The sequence below is a fragment of the Diceros bicornis genome, chromosome 8 (assembly GCF_020826845.1).
Source record: "Diceros bicornis minor isolate mBicDic1 chromosome 8, mDicBic1.mat.cur, whole genome shotgun sequence".
In the NCBI taxonomy this organism is placed as follows: Eukaryota; Metazoa; Chordata; class Mammalia; order Perissodactyla; family Rhinocerotidae; genus Diceros; species Diceros bicornis.
Genome location: NC_080747.1, coordinates 36,678,879 through 36,705,204, shown reverse-complemented (window position 1 = coordinate 36,705,204; position 26,326 = coordinate 36,678,879). Strand labels below are relative to the sequence as shown.

The 26,326-nt window shown below is 36.1% G+C and overlaps 1 protein-coding gene across 1 annotated transcript; it reads left to right on the top strand.

The window, feature by feature from the left end:
• The first annotated feature begins 808 nt into the window (after positions 1–808).
• On the top strand, positions 809–25,296 carry YIPF7 (Yip1 domain family member 7). The gene is made up of 5 exons (XM_058546992.1): positions 809–924; positions 9,393–9,551; positions 16,192–16,339; positions 22,060–22,241; positions 25,134–25,296. The coding sequence occupies exons 1-5, from the start codon at positions 809–811 to the stop codon at positions 25,294–25,296; spliced, it is 768 nt and encodes a 255-aa protein (XP_058402975.1).
• Positions 25,297–26,326: the final 1,030 nt, after the last annotated feature.

The window sequence follows — 26,326 nt, the reverse complement described above, 5'->3', positions numbered from 1 at the left end:
TCCTCTCAAATCTTTCATCTTCCCTCTGATATTCCTAGCCATTAGGTCTAAATGAAGATCGTGCACTCCTCTTCATTCTCAGAAGTGAGTAGAGACTATGTACAGAGTATACAGAAAGAAAGGCTATTCCCTTAGCAGAATTGAACCTTTCTCCTTCTGACTCAGCCAGAAGCCCAGGTGCAGCTGGCAGGGCAAGAGAGAAAGGAAAATGTTCCAAACGCTTTTTAGGAATTGCAAAGTAGAACTAGAAAATTGGTTTGTAGACTTTTGTCTTTGTTTTGGGGAGCAGGGAGGCTGTTAGCACACTTTAAAGCTCCAGGAAAAATCAAACTCTAATAGTATTATTACTAATAGGCATTTGCTTTCTGATTTTGCAACAGGAGTATATACATATATATATACACACACATATATAAATGTGCTTAAAGTGAGGAACTAACGTTGTTTATGGGAAAGCCTTCTAGATGTATGCCAAATTTTAAGCTTTTTCTCTTAAACTGTTGAAAATAAGGTATTTGGGGAAGAATATTAGTTCTTTCAGATCAATTAAAGTCAATTTAGTCAAGTCACAGTCCTAGTGACTGAAAACTTCAGAAAAGTTAATTGACTATACACGTTTTGTAAATGACTTTCTGGTATATATTTCCACACCCTTCCTTCAGTACTTAATATACCCCGTCCAAAGAATATCTTGTTCTCTGATAGGAATCCAGCCATAACCACATCATCAATTAATCTTTGCAAATATCTCAAAAGAAGTTTCATCGATTCATAAACTTCTCAGTAAAAAACACTCTTATTTTTCAGGATGTCAAACTTGGGACAATTTGACACTGATTTTTACCAATCTAATTATACCATTGATAATCAGGAGCAGAGTTGTAATGATTCTAATGCCTATGGAAATCTTTATGGATCTGGAAAGTAAGTACTTATGTTGAGAAAATATGCTTTCATTTTAAGAAGTTGTAATATTATGGCAAAGGGTTCCTGGTAGGGCAGTTTCCCTGGGGGAAGTAAAAGCTCTCCCCAGCATATCTCATAAGGTGCCCATGAAGAACTGTCAGGAAAGGGCAGAGAAGTGAGTTCAGTTCTCCATGTATGCCCTTGATCACCTCAGGCCCATTTATAGGTGAGTGGCTTGTCTCCTCTTTTCAAAATATCACTTAACAGGGAGCCTGAATACAGGTACTGGACAAACAGAAAGCATCTTCCTTTTACCTGATATTTTCCAGGGCACTGCTCGAGAAACAGATTTTATTTAATTTAATAAACGTTTATTGAGTGCCTGCTTGTGTCTCAGGAACTAAGAAGGGTGCTACAAACCCAAAGAAGAACTCCATAATCTTTTGCTTCACAAAACTTAAGAATTCATGTTAGATAGGTGGACAATTAAATATGCACTTATAATATAGGGTGAAAACTCCTAAATGGAATCAAGATAAACATATTTCAGAATGCGTTAGTTATTTGATTTGACAATTCAACTTGAGTTGAAAATAAATCTAAATTGGTCAACAATTTAATATTTACCCTTTACTGGTGCCCCAAAAAGGGCATTTAGAGTGAGAAGAATTTAGAGCGAGAAGTTCAACTTCTGGCTCTAGCATTTGTTCTTTGTGACATTGGAAAAGACTTAACTTCCCAGACTGTCTTAAACTGAGAAATAAGGATGTTAATAATCCCCACTTCATGGAATTATCATGAAGAACAATTGTGATAATGTGTAGGAAAGTGTATATTAAAGTAAAACCACTTTATAAATGTTATTTATTCACATAATTATAGTTTGCAAAAGCAATTGCCACTTTGTAGCCTAAAGTCGCTTAAAAGTGTATTCGGTTATAGAGTTGCTTCTTTGGATGTTCTTTTGTGGGTCCAGATAAGTGAACTGTGAGAAATGTTGGACCTTTCAACTTACATAATAACTAACATTTGTTGAGCTCTTATTATACGTTAGGAACTGTTCTGAGCTTTATATCAATTAACTCACTGGATCCTTAGACAACCCAGAGATAAGTACTATTGTTATCCCCATTGTACATATGAGAAAGCAGGGACTCAGGGAAATTAAGGAACTTTTCCAAGGTTATACAGCTTGTAAGAAATGAGTTTAGGATTTTAGCCCAAGATGTTTGATTAGGTCCGTAACTAGGCTGGGCATATAATTTATTGTAAAATCAAGATATTTTTGAGAGTTAAATGGGTGCTATGAATAATAAAGTTGATACAATAGGAGTAAACTGGACCATCTTAGGCAAAGATGTATGGTCACCATGCCGTTTCAACAAGTTCAGGCCGAATAACCACATATCAAATATTTCAAATTTATGAATTCTTGAAGTTTATTTTTCTAAACATAGATTAGTACCACGAAGGTTGGGATAGAAGGAGGAAAAGACAGAATCAATGCAACAGGCTGTGGGGAGTCTTCTCTTCCAACTGTGCTCAGGACAATTTGACGTTGTTTTCACTGGTGGATCATTCCTATAGACACAGGGAGATAGGCGCTGCTGTCACGGGCTACTTCTTAGCCGCTCCTGCTGAGCCACTGCTCTAAGGCGATAGGGAAAAAGGTATTGGCATATAATATTTTTATTTTTTTTATTTTTCATTTTTTTTAATTTTTTGTTTATTGCAGTAACATTGGTTTATAACATTGTAAAAATTTCAGGTGTACATCATTGTACTTCTATTTCTGCATGGACTACATCATGTTCACCACCAAAATACTAATTACAACCCATCACCACACACATGTACCGAATTATCCCTTTCACCCTCCTCCGTCCCCCCTTCCCCTCTGGTAACCACCAATCCAATCTCTGTCCCTATGTGTTTGTTTATTGTTGTTATTATCTACTACTTAATGAAGGAAATCATACGGTATTTGACCTTCTCCCTCTGACTTATTTCACTTTGCATTATACCCTCAATGTCCGTCCATGTTGTCACAAATGCCTGGATTTCATCGTTTCTTATGGCTGAGTAGTATTCCATTGTATATATATACCACATCTTCTTTATCCATTCGTCCCTTCATGGGCACTTAGGTTGCTTCCAAGTCTTGGCTATTGTGAATAACGCTGCAATGAACACAGGGGTGCATGTACCTTTGCAAATTGGTGTTTTCAAGTTCTTTGGATAAATACCCAACAGTGGAATAGCTGGATCATATGGTAGTTCTATCCTTGAATTTTTGAGGAATCTCCATACTGTTTTCCATAGTGGCTGCACCAGTTTGCACTCCCACCAGCAGTGTATGAGAGTTCCCTTTTCTCCACATCCTCTCCAACACATATTGTTTCCTGTCTTGTTAATTGGCATATAATATTTTTAAAACTGTAAAATTTAAATATCTGGAATGTTATCTCATTCTTGCCGCTATTCTATGTTGTCCAGCATCAGTCAGGTGCCATAAGAATTTCTTAAAGTGAAAAATAATCTATGCCTCTATCTATCTATCTATCTGAATATTATCACTAGGTAAATTAAAATGTTTTAAAAAATATTTATAAGAAAAATGGGGGAAAAGGACAAGACTGTATAGAATTGGCTCAATCATTGCAGAATCCAACAACATAAAAAGAACTTGATTTTATTACATTTATGATTTACACTTTGGAAGTTCAAGAAAAAACAGAAACGTTTGAGGCAGAGGGAGTAGTTTGAGCATTCAAGTATTATAGGATGGTAACTCAAAATATGTAATCCACAATGAGACCTATTTAAAAGGATTTTTTAGCTCTGTTCTCCTGTTGTATTGAAAAGAACCAGTTGCCTTGAAATTCTGTTTTTTTCTTCCTTCTCTTCTCCAGGTAGGATAAGCACCTGTGTAGCATCTGCAATCTACATTTTCAGACAAAACTAAACTAAAAAGTTCAATAAGAGAGAGACAAAGCTTTCTCCTTCAGTAAGGGCTCATGGACACAGCCTTCTCCCTCACCCCACCTGCCTGGTTTTCTTTCCCCGTTTGATTGCACATATCAATTTTGCCCAGATGTCAAGATGACAAAGAGATGAAAATTAATATAACCAAATGAGGAAAACTCATGATTACATTGTATCAGGTTGATGGCCTAGCCTGCTTCAGAAGCTTAGCATTTAAATCCAAGTCCTAATTTGGATGTGATAACATTTAAATTACAACCGACACTGCAAGTCTCAGGTATTAGAAAAGGGCATATTAGCTGTGGTAGTTTTATGAGGTACATAAAACGTGCGGTCAGGTCAGTGATTTACTAGTGTACATCAAACGAACTCGGGAGATTTGATCTTTTATTCAGACAGTGAATAGGTCAATTAAAATATACCTCAAATCAGAATAAGGTGCTAATCATCCTGGCAAAAGACATAGGAGTCCAAAGGATAGTCATAATCAATTAGTTTCTGTCTTTGTCTCTCTCCCCTCTCTTCTGTTCCGATATATGGGAGTTTGTTTTAAAAAACTGATTGGGCTCAATGACATACTGATCTGAAAGCTGGTTGACTGTGCTTATTAAGTCAATAAAGATATTTATATTTAAAAACAAGTTTTCTTATTTTAGAATGAACAAAGTGTTTTCTCATTTTAAAAAACATAACTATCCAGTCATTCAGATAGATATTATTTCCAATCACCTGTAGCCAGTTATCTAGGCTGTATTTTCCCCACTATATTTTTTCGGATTTTTGAAATGGGAAATCTATTCAAATTATTTAGAGAAAGAAATAGGTATTTTTTCAGAAAGATGACAACTGGAAAACTCCCTTTGAGTATAGGGAGTAGTTTTTACTAGGATTCTAACAGACTGATACTGAATCATCATCTTTTTGGAATCTCCAGACTTGATCTTCCTCTAGTGTTTTAAGCATAGCTAGTGGCACTGTCAATGGCACATAGTCCTGCGCACTCACTGGCCAGCCAGGATCTGGGAATGTTACAAAAGCCAACTCCCCCAGCTACCATTCCCTAAACCACACTACCATCGAACTGATCCTGTGCAATATGTTCTTACCAAGGACACTTAGAATGCCTGATTTTACCAGCTCAACTGGAGACTTACATCCAGACTAAATTTTTTTAACCAACAGAGCATTTTTGTTGTAGATCTGTCATATTGTTGTCTTATGCTGTTTCACGTGGTGGTGTTGCAAATTCTGAAACCCTTTGTAGTCTCGGGTTCCTGGAAGGGTGCAATGTCACTTGATTGTATGAAATACAAATGTACTTGAATGTGAGTCCAAATGTGGAGATAGACTTACAATGAATTGTACTTATTTGATGGTACATTTCTTACCATCTGAAATACCGTCTACCTCTCCATATGATGCTGGGTGTGAGCACATCACCTGTATTCCCCCAGGGTCAGACTGACAAAGGAAAGCAGCATCCTGTGACCATCATGATGGAAATCCAAACCTATAGTTTTGGAAAAACAAAGCCTCTGATAAACTACGTAGCTAGTGATTATGTAATGGGGCACAGGAAACTGACTCTGTGCTACACACGTATCTGTAACCACAGAAATTATAGCTAAGTCTTCTAACAACAATCTTCTACATTTGCATTGGAAGGTGAATAAGTCCTGTTGACTAAGAGACAGGTCAAAAATTTTCCCCAGCTGGAGACTATGCCTTATCTTAATATCTTTACTTACAAAATCATGTGAGTGAAGATAACCCTCTGGAGGCCAGTTGTACCTTTATAGTCCCAGGTGTGGGTGGTGAAAAGGGGAGTAATGATGAATTGGTGAGCACATAGAGGGTTTTTATAAGGATCAGGTGTGTGGCCATTGCTTTATGGCTCAGAGTCAGAACTCCTGGCATGGTTAGAGTGGAGATTCTCCTAGGAGGAAAACACAGGACTGGTGGGATGTTGTTGAAGACCGTTTGAGGGTTCCAGGGAAACCAAAATGGGAAAAGCTAAAGATGATCAGCACAGAAGGGATACAAACCTTGGCCTCCTATTAATGTTGTTTTCTTTGAGGAAGTGACTGAGAGACAACTATTACAAGTACAGAAGATGCTGTTCCAGGGAGTGTGGAAGGTGTCTGTAATGCTTTAGTGTAAGTCTCAGGAAGAAAAGAGCATACAAATATTTAGCTAATGCTTACTGATCACTTTTTTGTGCCCAAGACTATTCTAAGTGCTTTACGTATTTTACCTAATTTAATTCACAACAACCTTATGAGTTCTATTATTATCCTCATTTTACGGATGAGAAAACTGAGGCACAGAGTGTGATATAAGTTGCCTAAGATTATGAAACTGGGATTTGAACCCAGGCAGTCTTACTCCAGAGGCTGTGTTTGTAACCACTCTATTCGGTTCAGGATAAATCCTACCGTTGGACTATCATTAAAAACAGAAATGTAACTCCACAGAGTCAGGAAGCAAAAGAAAGGAAATATGACCAAGAAGGTTGCCAGTTGTTCTAAAGAGCCTTTTGGAGTCACCTCACAGTTCGAAGTGATTTTTACAGGAAGAGGAGTTGCCTGCTAACAAAGCTAATGTTTAAATCCTACCAGCCAGAATCCCATGTTTCTTTTGGTCTAATTCCGTTGACTTTTGTTTCATCTGGAATAATGTGCTGAGTTAGAAATCGTCAAAATTTCAGTATTTACTTTCTCATAGAGCTAATTAAGATGCAGTATAATCAAGGAGAAAAGGAATATTTTGTTGGTATACTCTGCAAAACTCCCATTGCTGTGTGGGGCATAGATTTGATATAACCTTACCATCTTAAGTATTGGGTATACTAATCTGACTCATGCAATTGTCTTAATAGATTAATAATTCAGGTGTACAGGCTTAACAAAGCAAATAGTAAAGTGTCCAATGTCATTCCCCCTGAACTGTTTTATGAAAAGATACTGTAGGCTTGAAAGATGTCACTAAAAATATGAGAACTTCATTGGCATAGCCATTCAGAGTTGGCATCATCTAATAAAAAAGGATAACATCAGAAGACATGGGACTAAGTTTAGATTCAAGATATATAGTTTAAATTATGGTTGTTTATACCAATTTTCAGAAAAGGTCTAAAACATGAGAATTGGGTTTTTTACAAAGTTTGCTTGGTGGGACTTTGGACTAATAATGTGATCATTTTGGTATTGCTTAGGTTTTGCTCATTGAGATGTAGTGTTAAATGTTAGTCAACATGTACAAAGTCAAAGAGATAAGATAAAAAGAGAGAATTTTAATTTAGACAGTGATTGATAGAAAGTGACCATGGTAATTTTTATAGATAAAGGATTTTGAGGTTTCCTTTATGGACAAATTTTGAAATTTTACTTTCTTAAATAAGTAGTCGGGGAATTCTGATATTCAGCCTTCATTATGACAAGAACAGCAAAGGCCAAGCTCCTGATGAAGACATTTTGTTGAACGAAGGAGCAGAGAGGGATGGAGGAAAGAGAAAGGGGCAGGATTTGGCTGGTAATGGAATTTTTTTTCTGTAAAAATGTGTTTTTCTCTTTGGGGGTTGGGTCAAAGTAGCTATCCATGTTAAATTCCCTCATTCACAGAGATTGCTTTGCAGAGAGTAATTGTGAAAGTTACACTTCCTCAAGCCTGGTTAGTAGCACCAGGGCGTAGATTATGGGGAGGCCGGGGCAGTATGTCAATGAAATAGTCACATTTAGACACTGGCCCATTGAGTCATCTCTATTTACCCATTTTATTCTTCTAGAAGTGCTTACGCTAAAAAAATACATATCTGGGGTACTTTTATCAACAAACAAACCATTCAGATTCTTAGGTATAAGCCGTTCTTATTCTTATTTATTTATAATTCATTTCTACCTGTACTTTTGGTAGTGGGCCTACCTTGCTGAAGAAAAAAAAAAAAAGATTAGGAAGATGCCACATAGCTAAATGAACAATGACAGTAATCAGCATATGCTGTGGGGCATTCAAGAAGTATTACACCAGGTCCCTGCCCTTAATGAGCTTATGGCTGAGTTAGACAATGATTAAATGTATTTATTTCTTCCTATCTCAGTAGCTTTATTTTCCAGAAGAGCTTATTTTATTATCTGTCAGAGTTACTCATATAAGGGAGGTTGAATATGTCATTATTAGACTTCATATTAAGATTGATGTTGGAAGGAAAGTAGGAAAAGCCATTGTGTAAATATTTTAACACCAGGAGATCCCATGGAGCTACAAAGTTCAGAATCCTGGACTGTATTTTTAGTTTAGCCTAAGGGGCTTTGATGAAAGAAACTTATATGTGTTAATAAGAACAACTTCTTATGTCTCTTGTGCTTCCTTTAGGTAAAAACAACTTAAAATGACCAAATAACCTTATATACCCTCCCTTTTTTCCTCCTTCCTTTCTTTAGCACTAGCAAGAAATTATTTACCAAGATTGTTGTTTTCCAACTTTCTCACACAAATGGTGAAATAAAAACAAACACAATTATGGTCAAGGAAGAATTGAAACATCATGTTTTGACAAAACTAAATTGCACCTTTCAAAAGAAGAACACTAAAACCAGCCAGAGAATACTTTTAATTAGGTACTCAAAGATAAGTCAGTTGGCAATAATTGTCTGGGAACGGCCAGAGCAGAAAGTCTATTTCCTTATGGACAACAGTCAGTTTATGTATTTATTTTTTTCCTATGAATTGACTATACTATTAAAATTGTGATTTTATTGCTGCTTTCACAGATTTTTAGAGAATGCCCTGTTTGGTCATTGCCGCTGAAAATCAATGAGAAAGCAGCATTGTGTAGGGAGCAGAGAGCAGCTCAGACAACTGCAGTTCAGACCCAACACCCGAAATGATCTTGTGTGATAACCGGCAAGTCATTCAGTCTCCATAAGCCTCTAGTTCTTTTTCTGTAAAATGGAATTAAAACTACAGTTTTTACCTTACAGAGTTTTAATTGCATGAGGGAAAGTGTCCAGCACATGGTACATAATCAATACATGTTAGTTGGAATGGATCATTTTCCTAGATCCTTCTCATAACCAGTTACTTCGTTGTGTTTTGTTTTGTGAGGAAGATCAGCCCTGAGCTAACATCCAACGCCAATCCTCCTCTTTTCGCTGAGGAAGATTGGCCCTGGGCTAACATCCATGCCCATCTTCCTCTACTTTATAAGGACACCGCCACAGCATGGCCTGACAAGCAGTGCGTCTGTGCGCACTTGGGATCCGAACCTGTGAACCCCGGGCCGCAGAAGCGGAGTGCGTGCACTTAACCGCTGCACCACTGTGCTGGCCCCTACTTCATTGTTTTTTAAATTAAAGTTAAACTTTAAGCAAATTGTTTCTTACATGGGTAAATACTCATAAAAACTAGGAGAATTGATACAAGGAAAATTGTAGTTTCCTTCCTTAATTTATCATGATATCCTTTTCTAGGAGGTCTACATATCAGTATTTTCCTTTCTCTAGACCACAAGCCAGTGAGCAACCTCAGCCTGCGTTTGTCCCACCGGAGATGCTCCTGTCATCAGGTTACGAGGGACAATTTTTTCAGCCAGCGTTCAACGTGGATTCTTATTCACAATCTCCTTACATTGACAGTTTTGATGAAGAGCCTCCTTTGCTAGAAGATAAGTTAAGGCGGTGCTATTAACATGTGTACAGCCCGAAGAATAATGGCAATAATCAGCACTTAATGTGCGCTGTCAGCGTGCTGTGTACAGTGTTTTATGTGTGATCGTTCCGTCTGTAAACAAGAGTCTGTGAAACCAAGACACTTAAACCATTGGAAGTTTGTCTCATGTTTGTGTGGGGAAAATCGGAAGTAGATATGTGCTATTCCTGCGTTATTGCTGCAGTTATTATATGTTTGTTTACTGTTTCTTAAATGTGGACTCCCTGGCCGTGTCTAGACAACACTGAAGACATCTTTGGCAAACTCGTTATATCAAAGTAACCACCCTTCCCACCCCAGTCAATGCAGATACTTCATAACAGTGTATTTTATTTTCTGCTATGTTTGCCTGGGAGCAAAGGGGGTAGTTTCTCAGTATTGTTTTTTTGTTGTCATGGAGACACGCGAGTTTTTTTTTTTTTTTTTTTCCTGTCTTGGCTCATATGATTCCCCTCATCTCAGCTAGGTATGGCTAAGTGGGAAGGAATATGATTCCAGTAAATAGCACTGCTGGTGGCGAGGAAACCTGGGGACAAAGCTAACATCTGTTGCCAATCCTCCTCTTTTTGCTTGAGAAAGATTGTCTCTGAGCTAACATTTGCGCCAATCTTCCTCTACTTTATATGTGGGATGCCATTGCAGCATGGCTTGATGAGCGATGCGTAGGTCCACACCTGGGACCTGAACCCACGAGCCCTGGGCTGCTGAAGCGGAGTGCCCTGGCCGGTGCTTCATCACTAGGCTGCCAGGCTGGCCCCTGATTTTTTTTTAATCCAGCCATCTGCTGGATTTGCTCTTAAAGAATGTCAACATGATGCTAGAAGCACAGGTGCAAGAAAACTAAAACTCAAGTAGATTTAAATTTGAGAGCCAAGGAGAAATATTCACAGGTTAACTGCTCTAACTCCTTTATATGTGGTCAAGGGAAAAGGGATAGATTAAAATTCCCAATATTTTATATCACAAGACAATTTTTTCCTCATATGAACACAGCCACCCATTAAAACATTCTTCTTTCTTTGCCTTCAAAATTAAAAAAGGTGAAAGATTTAAACCATTTAGAAAAGCACAGAAATTTATATAATAGATTTGTTGGCTCTTTAGAAGCCAGTTAAGTTTTTGGATCAGTTATGTTTAATTAATTCATTCTATTTTGCCTCTACAATTAATAGTCAACACCTGAAAGTTATAAACGATTCTCCTTAAGCATTTTCCTTGACTTCACCATCTCTACTTTAAAAAAACTATCAGATTGTCTAATTATGAAAATAATCTATATTCAATATAGAAATTTGGAATAATAAACATATGAATAAAAATACAAAAATCACCTAAAATTTTGTCTCTGAGACATGACTACCAATAATGATTTGATGTATTTTCTTCTAGCCTTTATTCTATTTTTCTATGAATATGGATATATATACTTAAAAATAAAATACTATATTTTTTGCATATATATGTATTTATGAATACCTACAAATGTAAGTTTGATCATACTATGGATATAAAGTTTTATATTTTTTAAAGTTACTTTATGTCATAAGCATTTCTATACATGCATTTTTTTAGTTATGAAATATTATTTGAAAAGATGATATACAATGGCTTCATAATATTTTATCATATAAAAGTATCATAATTTAAACTCACCTTGTAGATGGTTCTTTATAATAAGTAATGCTTTGGCGAACATCATAGTAAACAACTTTGACCTGTACAGCGTCTGTCCTTAGGACGCATCCGTGACAGTGGGATTACTGGGTCAAAACGTACTTACGCTGTCAAACTGATCTAGAAGAAGGATGATCCACTACACCTTCATAGTAGAATATGAGATGTCTTCTTAATTTGATAGGCAAAAAGTAATACTTTGTATTTCTCGGTCACTAGGAAAGTTAGACATTTTTCCATATGTTTATTGACTGTTTTTACTTCTTCCCATTTTTCATGTTTTTTGTCAGATTTCCCATTGGAATCTTAAGATTTTTCCTTTCCTTGTTTATTTATAGAGATAATTATATGGTAAAGATATTTCTGTCTGAAATATGTATCTTAAACATTTTTTTTCTTAGATTGTGTTTGCCATTTAATGTGTTTATGGGACATTAAGGCATATAGAAATTTTAATATTTATGTTTTCAACTCCACAATATTTTTCTTGATAACTTTTCTTTCCAATTGCTCTTTTGTTTAGAATATATTTCTCCAGCTCTAAATACTGCTCATCCTTTTGTAGATTCTTAAATTTTTAAATTATCTTTTGTTTTGCACTTAAATTTTTGATTTATTGAAAATTGCTTTAGGTTAGTATGTGAAGTAGGATTTAAGTTTATTTTTTCTTTAATGATTAACCAATTTTTCCTGCAACATTTATTGAAAATATCTTTATCTTTTCTACTTGTCTGAAATGCCTCTAAACTCTAATATATCCTCCCCTAATGTCTCCTTAAATTCGAATAGGAAATATACTAGCTTTCCCCTCCCACTTTATACAGCTCAGAGAAAATTCCTAGATTGTTTTTTTTTCTTTTTGTGATTATCCCCACCAAATGTAAAGTATATTAGAAGAGATAGCACCTAATATGATTTTGCATTTTGAATCTATGAAATTTCTAGACTCTGATCCAGTATGTTCTTCAGGCTGGGTGACTTTGTGAAAGCCTCAAGCCTCATCTGTCTAAAACATATGCAAAAGCCATAGGCAGGATTTCTGGGATAAGATGATAAATGGCATTTGCTAGTTTTTATTGAATGTATGCCAAAACAGCCTATAAAATTACAAACCTATAATAATTAACATTCCTTTCACAGAACCATGTTATTTGAAAATGTGCTTGTTTATTCCTTAAATACTTTGTTGTCTAAAAGACTTGTCTGGTGTTAAGTAAAAGTGATAATTTTTGCTGTTTGATAGTGTACAATCGATATGTTTTTGCTATTTGATAGTGTACAACCAACATGTTAACAAATGCGTCTTGAAGACTAATAGTCAATTCAAGTCTGTCAGACCAGAAAAATTACTGTGATATTTGGTATTTGTCTTTGTAGCGTAGCTTGATGTTTATATTTGAAAGGCCAATGCCGCAATGTGCGTAGAAAACAAAGATATTCATTCACTTTTATAGCATATATATCGTATACTTTATTACCACTAGATGACAGCAAAACAATAAATTTTGCATTCAAATTTCAAGCAGTTTCAACTTCTTTTATCTTGTATAATAAGGTGTTAAATTAGGGTATCTATAATTAATAAATAGCTATAATCTCATTCACGTCCCTTGTAATAAATTTGAAAACAAAATAGTATGGAGATGTATTTTGGTAGAAGATGCATAAAATCTTTTTTCTTATGAAGATATTTAGTAGGTCTTATGTTCATTCACTGTTTCATGACTCAATGTTGAAATGTGCAGAAGTTGATTATGCCATCAAATAAATGGTTGAAATCAGTAATAATGTCTCATAAAGCATTTTTCATCTGAGTTTCATTAGGGATACTTATGCTTTGTGAGGAAAAATGTATTTTGAATTAAAGGCCACTTTATTGTGGTAAATACTGAAAACATAGTGTTAGCATAAATATCTAAATTGAAAATAAGATTTGAAAACAACATAAGCCTCAGGTGAAATTAATTTAAACTACAGCATTTCTCAATTTTTAAAATCTCCTGCTATTTTAAAAATTGCATTAGACATTCTAAGCTTATTTTAAGCTTGATGAACTGCTCATGTTCTCCAAAGTTTACATTCATTAAGAAATACATAAATACACTGTGAAAATAGAAAGGATGCAACATGGAAGTTGAAATGTAAATGATTTGCTATTAATTTAACCAGTCAAATTTTCTTTTTTTCAAGCTTTGAATAGTAATTGTCACCCTGAATGTGAAATGAGTGAAAGAATGCACTTCCTATTCTAGTTCAGACCGATGTCTGCCTGACCTGAAAATGTCAAGGTCCTTGTTAAAGCAAGGTCCCTCTATGTTGTTGCCATCATTAAAAGTCCTTCTGGTATTCTGTGTATAGAATGTCAGCTTTGCAAAGTGTTTAGGTGGTATATGCCACTGTAAAAGAAGTTGAACTATACCCTGTATCTGACCAGAGAAGCTTACTAAATCTTGAGAAGAGAAGTTGAATGCCACATACTAATGATTTAGGGAGACAATCCTTCACATGGGAGAATTGGGCTCAATTAAAAAAAATACAATCGATTATGAGATTAGCTGCACATTGTCTCTACCACAGCTACATGATTACAAGCATGAGTTTCTTTTTTTTTATACTCTTTTACCAACCTCTTCCTATTTTCCCCAATGCCAGGCCCTGGCAACCACTTTTGTACTCTGTTTCTTTGAATTTGACTTTTTGTTTTTTAAAATTTTAGATTCCACATAGATGTGATACCATGCAGTATTTGTCTTTCTCTGTCTGGCTTATTTCACTTAGCATAATGCCCTCAAGGTCTATCCATGTTGTTGCAAATGGCAAGATTTCCTTCTTTCTCGTGGCTGAATAATATTCCATCGTATCTATGTATTGCATCTTCTTTACCCATTCATCCATTGAGGGATATTTAGCTTTTCTTCCATATATTGGCTATTGTGAAAAATGCTGCAATGCACATGGGAGCTCAGGTATCTCTTTGATATCCTGTTTTCATTTCCTTTGGATATATATCTAGAAGTGGCATTGCTGGATCATATGGTAGTTCCATTTTTTTTAATTTTTGAGAAACCTCCATACTGTTTTCCATAGTGGCTGCCCCATTTAACAGTCCCACAAACAGTGCACAAGGGTTCCTTTTTCTCCACATTGCCAACACCTGTTATTTCTTGTCTTTTTGATGATAGCCATTCTAGCAGGTGTGCGGTTTTGTGGTTTTGATTTGCATTTCCCTGATGATTAATGATGCTGAGCACCTTTTTGTGTACCTGTTGGCCACTCGTATGTCTTTGGAAAAATGTCTTCTCAGTTCCTCTGCCCACTTCTTAATTGGATTGTTTGGGTTTTTTAGAAAGCATGGTTTCTTGAGTCAAATTCTCCAGTGTTGAAACCTCACTTTTCTATTACTAGCTCTGTGACTTTGGACAAGTTACTCAGTTTCTCAAAACTTCAACCATCTAATACACAAAATAGGAATAAAATAACAGTACTAGTTTCATCACGTGTCTGTAAGACCAATGCATGTATATCTTGTAGGCCTCCAAACGTTCAACTCTTTTTAGTTGAAATGTGTGTACTTTACAGTTCAGCTCCAGTTTTTCCTAGCCTCCACCTCACTCTTATTCAAATTTAAAATGATAGGAGCATAACCACCTTGATTATTGGTTCCTGAATAGTCAAGTCATGTTCTGCTCCTTTTTGAGTGTTCTTTCTTTTCTACTCAAGATGCATCTTAAAGTTTATCTTTATAGGAGTAGTGAGAAAAGAAGCTGATGTGGTGTCAATATTTATTTCTATATTCAATTGATGTCAAACGGCCAGGGGTTTTTGTTTTGTTTTGTGTTTCTTTGGTGGGGAAGACTAGCCCTGCGCTAACATCCATTGCCAGTCCTCCTCTTTTTGCTGAGGAAGATTGGCCCTGGGCTAACATCTGTGCCCATCTTCCCCTATTTTATGTGGGGCACCTGGCACAGCATGGCTCGGTGAGCAGTGTGTATGTCTGTGCCCAGGATCTGAACCTGTGAACCCCAGATCGCCCAAGTGGAGCGTGCGAACTTAACCACTATGCCACCGGGCTGGCCCTGTTTTGCTTTTTTTAAACAAAATAATGTAAGAGGAGGAGAATCTAGCACAGGGGTCTTTGAGGTGGCAGTCAGAATTCTTTGGAAAACAAGGCATTGGAGAAAAAATTTTGAAATTTCTACATGAGTTTGGACTCATGGGCACTGAGCCCCACTGGTTTTGGATACTTTCTTCTACCACCACCACTCATAACGGGAAAGATTAACTTGTCTCAAGAATTTAATCTTTGAATACACAGACTCAACTGCGTAGAGCATTGACCTTATTAAAATATGAGCGTACGTCATGATTACCTTTACTTGCTGAAAGAGTCACCCCCTTTTCTTCTCTGTGGAGTTTCAGGCAGTTAGCGTAGAATTGCTTTTCTTATCAGGCAGGGTGGAAGTAAAATTCCAGACCTGGGCGAAATACCTTTAGCTTAGATAATACAGGGAACTGAAAAATTATGCCATATTTGATATGACAAGATTTCAAAAGTGTTAGTAACGGAAAATGTGAGAAAAGGCAATATCTAAATGGGCAATAGGATGGGACTTTTGGTCTGTTAACTATCATTTTATTTTATTTTTTACCATAGAATGTCCATTTCCCAATTTCCAACTAGATTTCAAGCTTGAATTATTTCTGTAAATTATTTCTGTTAGCTCATTATTTTGAAATAAAAAATCTTTTTTTGTTTATTTTTTTAAGGTTGCTATTTATTACATAGAACTTTAGATTATGAAGGTATAACAATCAGATTAAAAGTGCTAAATAAATTAATCAGGTATGTTAACTTTAATTAAGGATATTACTTAAGTTTATTTTTCGTGCTTATATTCTCTCTCTTTTTTTTCTTTTTGCAGAACTTGGAATTAATTTTGATCACATATGGCAAAAAACCTTGACAGTGTTAAACCCACTGAAGCCAGCAGATGGCAGCATTATGAATGAAACGGACCTCACTGGGCCCGTCCTGTTTTGTGTCGCCCTAGGAGCCACGTTGCTTCTGGTAATGGACCGCAGCAAACACCAGATTTTAATGTCCTTTCGACTATCATTTTTGAAGAGGTCTTTGTAAATACAGAAGAAAGAATGTCACTTTATAAAGTGAAAATTGTTTGCTTAATTCATAACTACATTTTTTTTGTGGGAAACATGTATTTAACCTCACCATAGTGACAAAAAGAAACTACCATCACGTATTACAGCAGCAAAAAATATAAATTTAAATAGAATTTCAAAAATCAAATCACCAGGTCAAATTTTCAACAAAGCAGGAGATATTTATGTCATTCTTGTTATTAAGAAAAGACTGTCAATCTGAAAAAGTTGAAGGAACATATGGATTTGAGAAATATAAGGGCTAAATTTTATTTCTTGCTTTCTGTGAGATTTCTATTGTGACAGTGGACAAATCTCTTCTCTTTGCTCATCATTTCCTTTGCTGGGATGTATCTCTAGAGTATTTCAGACATTCGGTGAGGTATGATGTGTGTCTCCTTGTTTCTAGTTAGGCTCCTACGAATAAATTAGCTTGCAATGATAACCAATGATTTGTTTATTAAGCCTATAAATTTCTCCTATTATTTCAGTTTTCTGCTTTTTATGAAGGCAATTTTTCCCCTGGCTTCACCATTTGTCTTGTGTATGGGCCTCTTTCATTCTTTAAATCTGAGAGTAATGATATTGAGTCATCAAAAAAGTAAAGAAAAACATATATCCACCTAAAGTAAGTTCAGAAGACATTTAGCTCAGAGTTTAGAAAAATGTTTCATTAAAAAAAAAAAAGGAAGAAAAAGAAGAAATGAGAGAAGGTCTATGATTTTATACCAAGGAGGTAATGACAACTCATTAAAAACAGAGGGTAAAAAAGATGGTCAAACCAGTCTGAAAAGTATAGTGTCATTAAGGTGGGAAGAGATAAAGTTGGCAGAAGAAATAATACAGGAAATTGAAAATTCTAGGAAAAGCTCTTAAAATAACTATTCAGTCCACTTCCCCCTTTTACAGCTATCCACTTCCCATTGGGAAATTGTTTCTTCCCCAATGTAGCTACAGTTTTCAAAAGTAACTGTAAAATGTATTTGCAACTAAATACATTTTTCACCCTTTATTTATTAGTTACTTCATACCAATCAAAATACTGATAGCAATCTAGTTTCTGCATAGTAATGTGGTCAATAATCACATCATATTTATTCAATACAATAGTATTTAGTGATAGAATCTTATTTCTTCATTTGAACTACAGCAAATGCAAATACTCTGTAAATTAAACATGTATCAACTAGAGTTTTAATTTAGTCTCTAACCTCCCTTCTGTCTTTGTCACAGTAATTTGATAATCTTAGATTAAGCTGCTAAATAAGACCATGTCTATTAATCAAATAGTCGGAAACAATCAATTTAATATATTAACTCATCATTCTTTTTCAAGTAATTTGTAATATAATGGCTGTTTGCTTTTCTGTAGGAAATATTACTGTTACCATCCGTCAAAGGAAAGCATTAATCCCATTAAGATATTTTGGGGGTGTATAATGTTGGTTGGGGTTATTTAAATATCCTCTCTTTTAAGTACAAATCAATATAGGCAAAGAACTCAACTGGAAAAGAGAAAATTGGATCTACCCCTAAGTTTGCCTCTAGCTGTGATCTTGAACATTTTGCTTCCTATTTCTAGGCCTTCATTTCTTCATTTTCAAGACAGAAAGGGTTTATTTACATGATTCTTAAGGTTCTTTTCAGTTCTGAAATTTTGGGGAATGTGGGAAAGTGTATATTTTCTGAAACTTTTTAGGCAAAAATTATCACCTCGTGGGGCCAGTCTGGTAGTGTAGTGGCTAAGTTCACGTGCTCCACTTCAGTGGCCCGGGGTTCACCGGTTCAGATCCTGGACACAGACCTACACACCACTCATCAAGCCATGCTGTGGTGGCATCCCACATACAAAATAGAGGAAGATTGGCACAGATGTTAGCTCAGGGATGATCTTCATCATGCAAAAAGAGGGAGATTGGCAACAGATGTTAGCTCAGGGCCAATCTTCCTCACCAAAATAATATCACTTCAATTTTACCATTAGATGTGGTTACTTTAGAATTGATTCTGATAAATATAGAGCAATAAAGATAAGAAAAAAAGCACAACTGGATATTAATAAAGTCAGATTTAACTCAGAATCCATTTGAAGCTGTTAATCCTGTGTTGGATATCTATAATTAAAATATAAAGGATGATTTTATGGGCTGGTATATGCATTGTACTGGAGGAAGCAAAACTAAATCCAGAAACAATATCCAAATCTGCTCATATGTCCAGAGGTGTAAGATTCATGGTCACATACTCATCATTTTTATGATTCATGTTACATAAGGCACAGTACCTTTTAGTGGTCTTTCTTCATGTCGAAGGAGGCAAACCAAGAAGAATAGCTTCAAACACTTAACACAGAGGTTTACTTATTCCATCTCTCAAAATTATTTTCACCCCTCAAACAATGAAGACTAGTGGTTTAAAGCAATGGTTCTATTTAATTTTTCTGGTAAGGCTAAGAGTGTGATCTGGAAAAGTAACATGCATGGCCAATATGAAAGATAATCACAAGAGTAATACATACTTCAGATCAAGATGTAGTACTTAGCAGAGTACAGGGAGGGTCCTGAAAAATTCTGAGTTTAAAAAGAAATGGAGGGCCCGCCGCGTGGCTTAGTGGTTAGGTGCACGCGCTCTGCTGCTGGCGGCCCGGGTTCAGATCCCGGGCGCGCACCGAGGCACGGCTTCTCCGACCATTCTGAGGCCACGTCCCACATACAGCAACTAGAAGGATGTGCAGCTATGACATACAACTATCTACTGGGGCTTTGAGGAAAGGAAAAAAAAAAAAAGGAGGAGAATTGGCAATAGATGTTAGCTCAGAGCTGGTCTTCCTCAGCAAAAAAAAAAAGAAATGGAACACCATGACTAATCATCAGGAGGTGCAAATCAAAATACAACGAGATATCACCTCACACCTGCCAGAATGGTTATTATAAAAAAGACAAGAAATAGGAAGTGTTGACAAGGATACAGAGAAAAGGGAACCCTGGTACACTGTTGTAAATGTAAATTGGTGCAGCCACAAGGGAAAACAGTATGGAGGCTCCTCAAAAAATTAAAAATAGAACTACCATACAATCTAGCAATTCCACTTCTGGATATCTATCTGAAGAAAATGAAAACATTAATTTGAAGATATATATGCACCCCTATGTTCACTGCAGCATTATTTACAATAGCCAAGATATGAAAGCAACCTAAGTGTCCACTGATAGATGAATGAATAAAGATCTGCTATATGTATACAAAGGAATATTACTCAGCTCTGAAAAAGAATGAAATCTTGCCATTTGTGACAACATGGAGGGACCTAGATGGTATTATGCGAAGTAAAATAAGTCAGAGAAAGAAAGACAAATACCATATGATTTCACTTATATGTGGAGTCTAAAAGACAAACAAACAAAACAAAACTGAAACAGACTGGTAGATACAAGAAACAAACTGGTGGTTAATAGATGGGGGAGGTGTTGGGGATCAGATGAAACAGGTGAAGGGCATTAAGAGGTACAGACTTCCAGTTATAAAAATAATGTCATGGAGATGTAATGTACAGCATGGGGACTATAGTCCAAAATATTGTAATAACTTTTTACGGTGACAGATGGTAACTATATTTATCATGGTGATCATTTTGTAATGTATATGAATATCAAGTGACTAACATGTACCGTTGAAACTAGCAGGATATTGTATGTCAATTATACTTCAATTGAAAAAAAAAGAAATGGAGCATTTATTTTTCCATTTCACTTACAAGCCTTTGTTAGAAGGTGAAACAAATTAAAAAATGGCACCGTCCCCTGCCAAATGGAATTACAAAAGTGAATAAACTGACAAGAGAAAGAGAAGAACAGAAAGGTCAGTAATTGATATGGGAAGGGACAATTTTACTACCATGTTAGTTTCATCCATCCTCTATTTACCCCACCCCATTCACAAAACTGCTTGGGCTCAGGAAGGTCCAGTTATGTGTCCTTTGGGTGTAGGAAGCCACCTTTCACCATTACAACTATCCCTATCTCACAATTATACCATTCAATGAAAATATTAAGTAGATTGTTTCTCTAATACATGAAAGTTATTTGAAATTGTCATTTTTTAAGTGGAGCAAACACACCCAATAGAACAGTGCATAACTGATGTGTTTCTTTTAACATGTCCATTAGCATTATTAGCATTATTGACAAAATAGCCGTAAGAAGACAAAAGATACTCAATGAGCGCTTATTATGGCTGATGCAGGAGAGAATTCTGCCAGCACAGCCCAGGGACATTTTGTCAAAGGACTTAGCAGTGATCAACCTCCCCAAATGCAGAGGAAGAAGAATTATATATAGCTGGACAATTTTGAACATCAAAATGGTCATAACATTCTCCGTTACCCTTAATTAATTGCAAAATAAATATCTCTTTATTCTGTAAGACATAAGGACTTCATGGATAACAGCCATAGAGAAGAAAAAATGACAGCTAAAAAGCTCTCTCTCTCTGAGTCAATTTACCAGATCTTTCAGTGTTTTTGTGCAATTCCCATGAAAACCAGAGTAGCTTATTCAAGCTTTAACTAGAATTTCTAATCAGCTTAATGTAAATATAAAAACTAAATGCATTCCTTCTGGAGCTTTGGCACCCTCAGGTAGCAAACACTAAAATATCTCCTGTTGAATCAATAGTAGATTGTGACTTTCTCTGGATGAGTTTAATGGGGCTACTTGAGCTCCTGGTCCCTAGTGCTCTGTGGGCGATGGCTATTTTTTGAGTTAGTGGTCTATCCTGAACACTACTGACTTCCTTTAATAGTTCTTCTTTGATGATTCATTACCAAGTGGTTTATATAAATCACCTTTTTATAAGGTGTGTTCAATTAAACTGGTAATAGGCTTTAGGAAATAATAAAGAAATTCTGTGGCCAAAAAGTTTGAAATATGCTGGGTTAAATAAGGTTAAATAAGTCCCATTATTTTAGGACTTGTTAGAGCTCCCGTAGATGTTAACAATCTAAATTTTAGAGCCAGGCTACCTGGGTTCAAAGCTGAGCTCTGCCACTTACCATGATTTTACTTTGGGAAAGTTATTTAACCTTCCTGCACCTCAGTTTCCTCATATGTAAAACTGGTATAATAATAGTACCTATCTCATAAGGTTGTTGTGTGGATTAAATAAGTTAATATATGTAAAATGCTTAGAATAGGACCTAACATAGTAAATCCTATAGATGTTTGTTAATGTTACTAATATGCCTTATAAATCTCCAAGAGTAAATTGGAATTTTTTTCATTAATTCATTTAATTATTCAACAAAGATGGGGAGAAAATATATTCTTACTTATGCCTTGTACCTCTAACAGGCAATCCATGATAAAAACAAGTTGTACCTAGAAATAGTTCATCTTTTCTGTAGCATGCTTGTGACATCCCAAGTGTAGTCGGAGGTATTTTTTTTTTCAGGACCTGAATTCATTTGATAGCCAGTGTTTTTTCCAGAACTCCCAGTCTCCTGATGATTGTACTACAAAGATATGGAACAGCGTTGAGCTTATTGATTCGAAAATACTTGGCTCTGTTGACAGTCTGATTTCCTCTTAAGGTTTGTGGTGTGTTCAAACTGTTTTCTTCCCATTGTTTCAGGCAGGAAAAGTTCAGTTTGGTTACGTGTACGGCATAAGTGCCATTGGCTGCCTTGGGATTCATGCCTTACTAAACCTGATGAGCTCTTCAGGGGTGTCCTGTGGCTGCGTGGCCAGTGTATTGGGTTACTGCCTGCTCCCCATGGTCATCCTGTCCAGCTTTGCTATCTTCTTTTCTCTGCAGTAAGTGTCTGTGTACGCTAATTGACCCCACATGCACAGTCATCGCTGAAGCTTGTAACATCAGTGCAAAGGTTAACCTCTTTCTGATCATTTTGGTAGTGGAATTGGGGAAACTATGACTATTAAAAGCTACACACAGATTCAGGAAAGTAGGTCAGTTTTGGCTCAGGTGGTGTTCCCATTTCAATGGTTTAAAAAATAAATTAAACCAAGTGATCTTTAAAACTGTCACTTTGTAAATTGTCACATTCTTCAATGTGAACTATTGTCGTGGGTAATATAACAACTGCCGAAAATTCACTTGTTTGATTTTGGAAGAGTAAGTGCCTGGTGAGCACTGACAAATTGCTTCAGCTCCCAGGCATTCTGCCTTCTAGGCGGGCAGCAACTGTTCTTTCTCAGTTGGGCTCCTGGTTGCACAGAATTCCCAGGAACCCAGATGAGGATATTAACGCTAGAGAATTTTATAGCATATATGCTCAGTCAATAATTTTTTTTCCTTCCTGAGCCGTTAGTATTGGCAATTCAAAACTATTAATAAGCATCCAGTAGATCTGTTTCTCTAGGGCACTTTCCCGGGGCATATGCATATCACTACCACTTTGGTTGAGGAAAGCAAGTAATTACATAGTCCTTTGTCACCTGCTATGCTCTAAACCCAATTAGAAATAAACATTTGCCATCAGTGCTCATTCTTCCACATTAAAAGGAGACACAATTCGTATTTTTTTCTTGGATGATCCACATTTTATTAACCCTACATTGGATAGAATTTTATATAAAGAATTTACAAATGCCAAAGATAGACATTTTAGAAAAGCCTTTAATATTTTTATTTAGATATAATCTCATATAAATTTTTTTCACAACATTATTGAGAATGACTTAGTTGGAAATAATTTTTCGTTTTAATATGGTCTCATTTTTAACATTCTTGAGAAAAATTTAGAGCAAACTCTTTCTTTATCAGTGAGTACTCAACATTTAAAGAAGAGGAATACAGGGCCGGCCCCATGGCTTAGTGGTTAAGTGCGCGCGCTCCGCTGCTGGCGGCCCGGGTTCGGATCCCGGGCGCGCACCGACACACCGCTTCTCCGGCCATGCTGAGGCCGCGTCCCACATACAGCAACTAGAAGGATGTGTAGCTATGACATACAACTATCTACTGGGGCTTTGGGGAAAAAATAAATAAATAAAATTTAAAGAAGAGGAATACAATAGAAAATGCATACCTTGAATCTATAAATACAATGTGAGTTATAGGTATATTTATTAAGTCTTATCCGTGGAAAAATTCCACTTTTTGTATATCATGATCTTTAGCAAGCTATTCTGTTTACTACAGTGTTTGGTACAAACATTAGACAAGTTAATACAGAGTTCAGTTCTACAACTTATATTTTGTCAGATGCTTTCCCCAAAGAATACTATAATGATTCACTATTTAAAAATTCCAAGTTTTAAACATTATTTCCAGTAAAGTCGACATTTGGAGCATCTAGAGGAAGAAAATAAAAGCTAAAACTTTTGGATTTTGAGAATCATCAGAAGTCTGGACCTTTTTTCATTCTGAAATTATAAAGGATGATTTAGAAATCTTTTAAACATATTAAAGGGGAATAAACTCCCTGACCCCTAAGACCATTACACTGAAATTGCCCTTTTGGCATATTACTAAATCATTCAAATTAATCATATACAATTTTACATTTTTGTTCACAAAAACTTGTAAATTAAATAACTCTAGAAATTATTCTCAATAGATATTAATTAAACCAATGAGTATAATATTTATTGGAGTGCTTTTTAAGTATTTTTGGTTTATTTATAATCCAAGGCATTATAAGCTATATTATACAGTTTTTCACTTGTTTTGCTTTGGTTCGGTTATTAAAAGTAGGTATTCCTGTCATTGTCACAAATAATAAACACAATTCTCAACTTCAGATTCAACCAGGATCAAGTTTGATGGTGAAAAGAACAGTGTGCGTGGAGTTAGGAGATTTTGACCTACTGCCCATTTTACTACGCAAATTTGTCAAGTCACTTCATTGCTTTAAAGCTGGGGACTAGATATACCCTGAGATCTCTCCTGGCTCTGATGTCTTATTTTCCTAAATAATGCATTAGGTTTTGCACGTAAGGAAAGAAATTCACTCTTGACCACCCACACCTCGTTTTTGATTCCCAAGGTGGAAGACTTAACTACCTTATTTGCCCATTTCTTCTTAAAGAATCAATTGCCTCTACAGTTACTTTTTGAAGATATCAATTTGAACAAATCCATTTCAGTATTCTAAAATGTCCACATATATACATATAAAAGGGATCTTCAGTGATAGGGTGGGAGGCCACACATGTCTGTGCCTTCCTGTTCCATGTCTTCCCTACTCCAGCTCTCAGGCTTTGCTATCTCAGACGAAAACCTGGGAAGTGGACCTGGGAGCAGTGGGGACTAGGCACCCTACTGGAATGCAAGCCCAGTTATCTTTCTGTTCATACTGTGAGTAAATTTAGGAAGCAAGTGGCAAGAGAGTGGGTGGGAAGGAATTCCATAGCTATAAAAAAAATCTCTAAACATAGTTTAAATAAAAGAATTTCAGATGTTGGGATTTGGATGTTGACATATAAAAGTGAGTGGAGGCAACTTCTTCTGTTTCTATTAACTAGAGTTCTATTAACATATAAAATGTTTAGCCTCTGATCGTGAATTTGACACAAAAATTTTCTAACTGGCTGAGGCCTCTGAGTTCATGTGGTTCCTCACCCTCATTTTACAAATGGAGAAAGTAGTTATAAATACTGTACTGAGGACATTTCAGAGGCAGCTCTGATTCAATAATCTCTTTTTCTCCTCATGTAAGGTAATCGTCTCTTTTGTCTTCGCAATAGGGATGCCTTTGGAATCGTGTCTGCACTGGTCATCATTGGCTGGTGTAGTCTCTCAGCTTCTAAAATCTTCATTTCGGCCTTGGACATGGAAGGACAACAGCTTCTCATTGCCTACCCTTGTGCCTTATTTTATGGACTTTTTGCCCTCCTAACAGTTTTCTGAAGAGTGTTTGAGATGGCGTTACAAGATTCTATTTTATTGCTGGTCAGATTATCCTGGAAATGTATTAGCATTCAAAGTTGGTAATATGATTTCTGTTTTATTGCTGTTGAGATAATAATAAGCAGAGAGGCAAAGCAGCACTTAAGGATGGCGCTCTAATAGCCTGTTGGTTTGAATGATGTTGCTTTTTGGTTTGGTGCATTAAAACATTTTAAAATACTTTAAAATAAAAAGGGATATAATTGTTGTACTGATGGACCCTGCTTTTCTCAACAGATATATTTCTGAGAAGTTGTAAGTAAATAAAATCATATGCTGACTGGATAAAGGAAATCTATAGTGAGCCTTTTGAGAAAGCTTCTTGACCGCTCAAGCTGTGAGCACCTAGTTTAAGTCACGCTGTCCAGCACCTTGGAGAATTGCAGGGGAGGGTTAGATAGGGTTTTATTTACCTGAGACTCAAAGAACTTCTTGTCTTTTAATTCATTTACTTTAATGCTGTTCTTTGTTTCGTTAAAACAATGCATTAACTCATCACATTTTCAAGCCCTCGCTTCCTTCTTACTTGGTTTAGGTGCCATGGTCCATTTCTCCTTTGCATATAATTTCTCCTTTGCATATACCTGAGTAACCTTGCCATTTGCTCCCTAAATAGATGTATGTGACTAGAGGAAATCTCACTTGTTTCACTTTAATTATATTACTGTATCTTAAATGGTTCCTCAGCACTGCCTTTTTAATCCTACTACATCACTAAATTTGCTTTCATACTTTCTGAGAGGATTATGTTACACCATTTCTTCACTGCTCAAATTTCCAATAGTCCGTCCTCATTTCGCACTGTTAGTGGATGACTTTTCTTCTTATTTTATTGAAAAATAGAAACATCCAGAAAAAAGTGCATCATCTTCCCACCACCAGATCTACCAACCTGCCTGCATCTTTGTATATATATGTGCATACATGTATGCGTACACACACACACACACACTCTGCATTCCTTCTTGTCACTGTCTCTTCTCTCCACAGC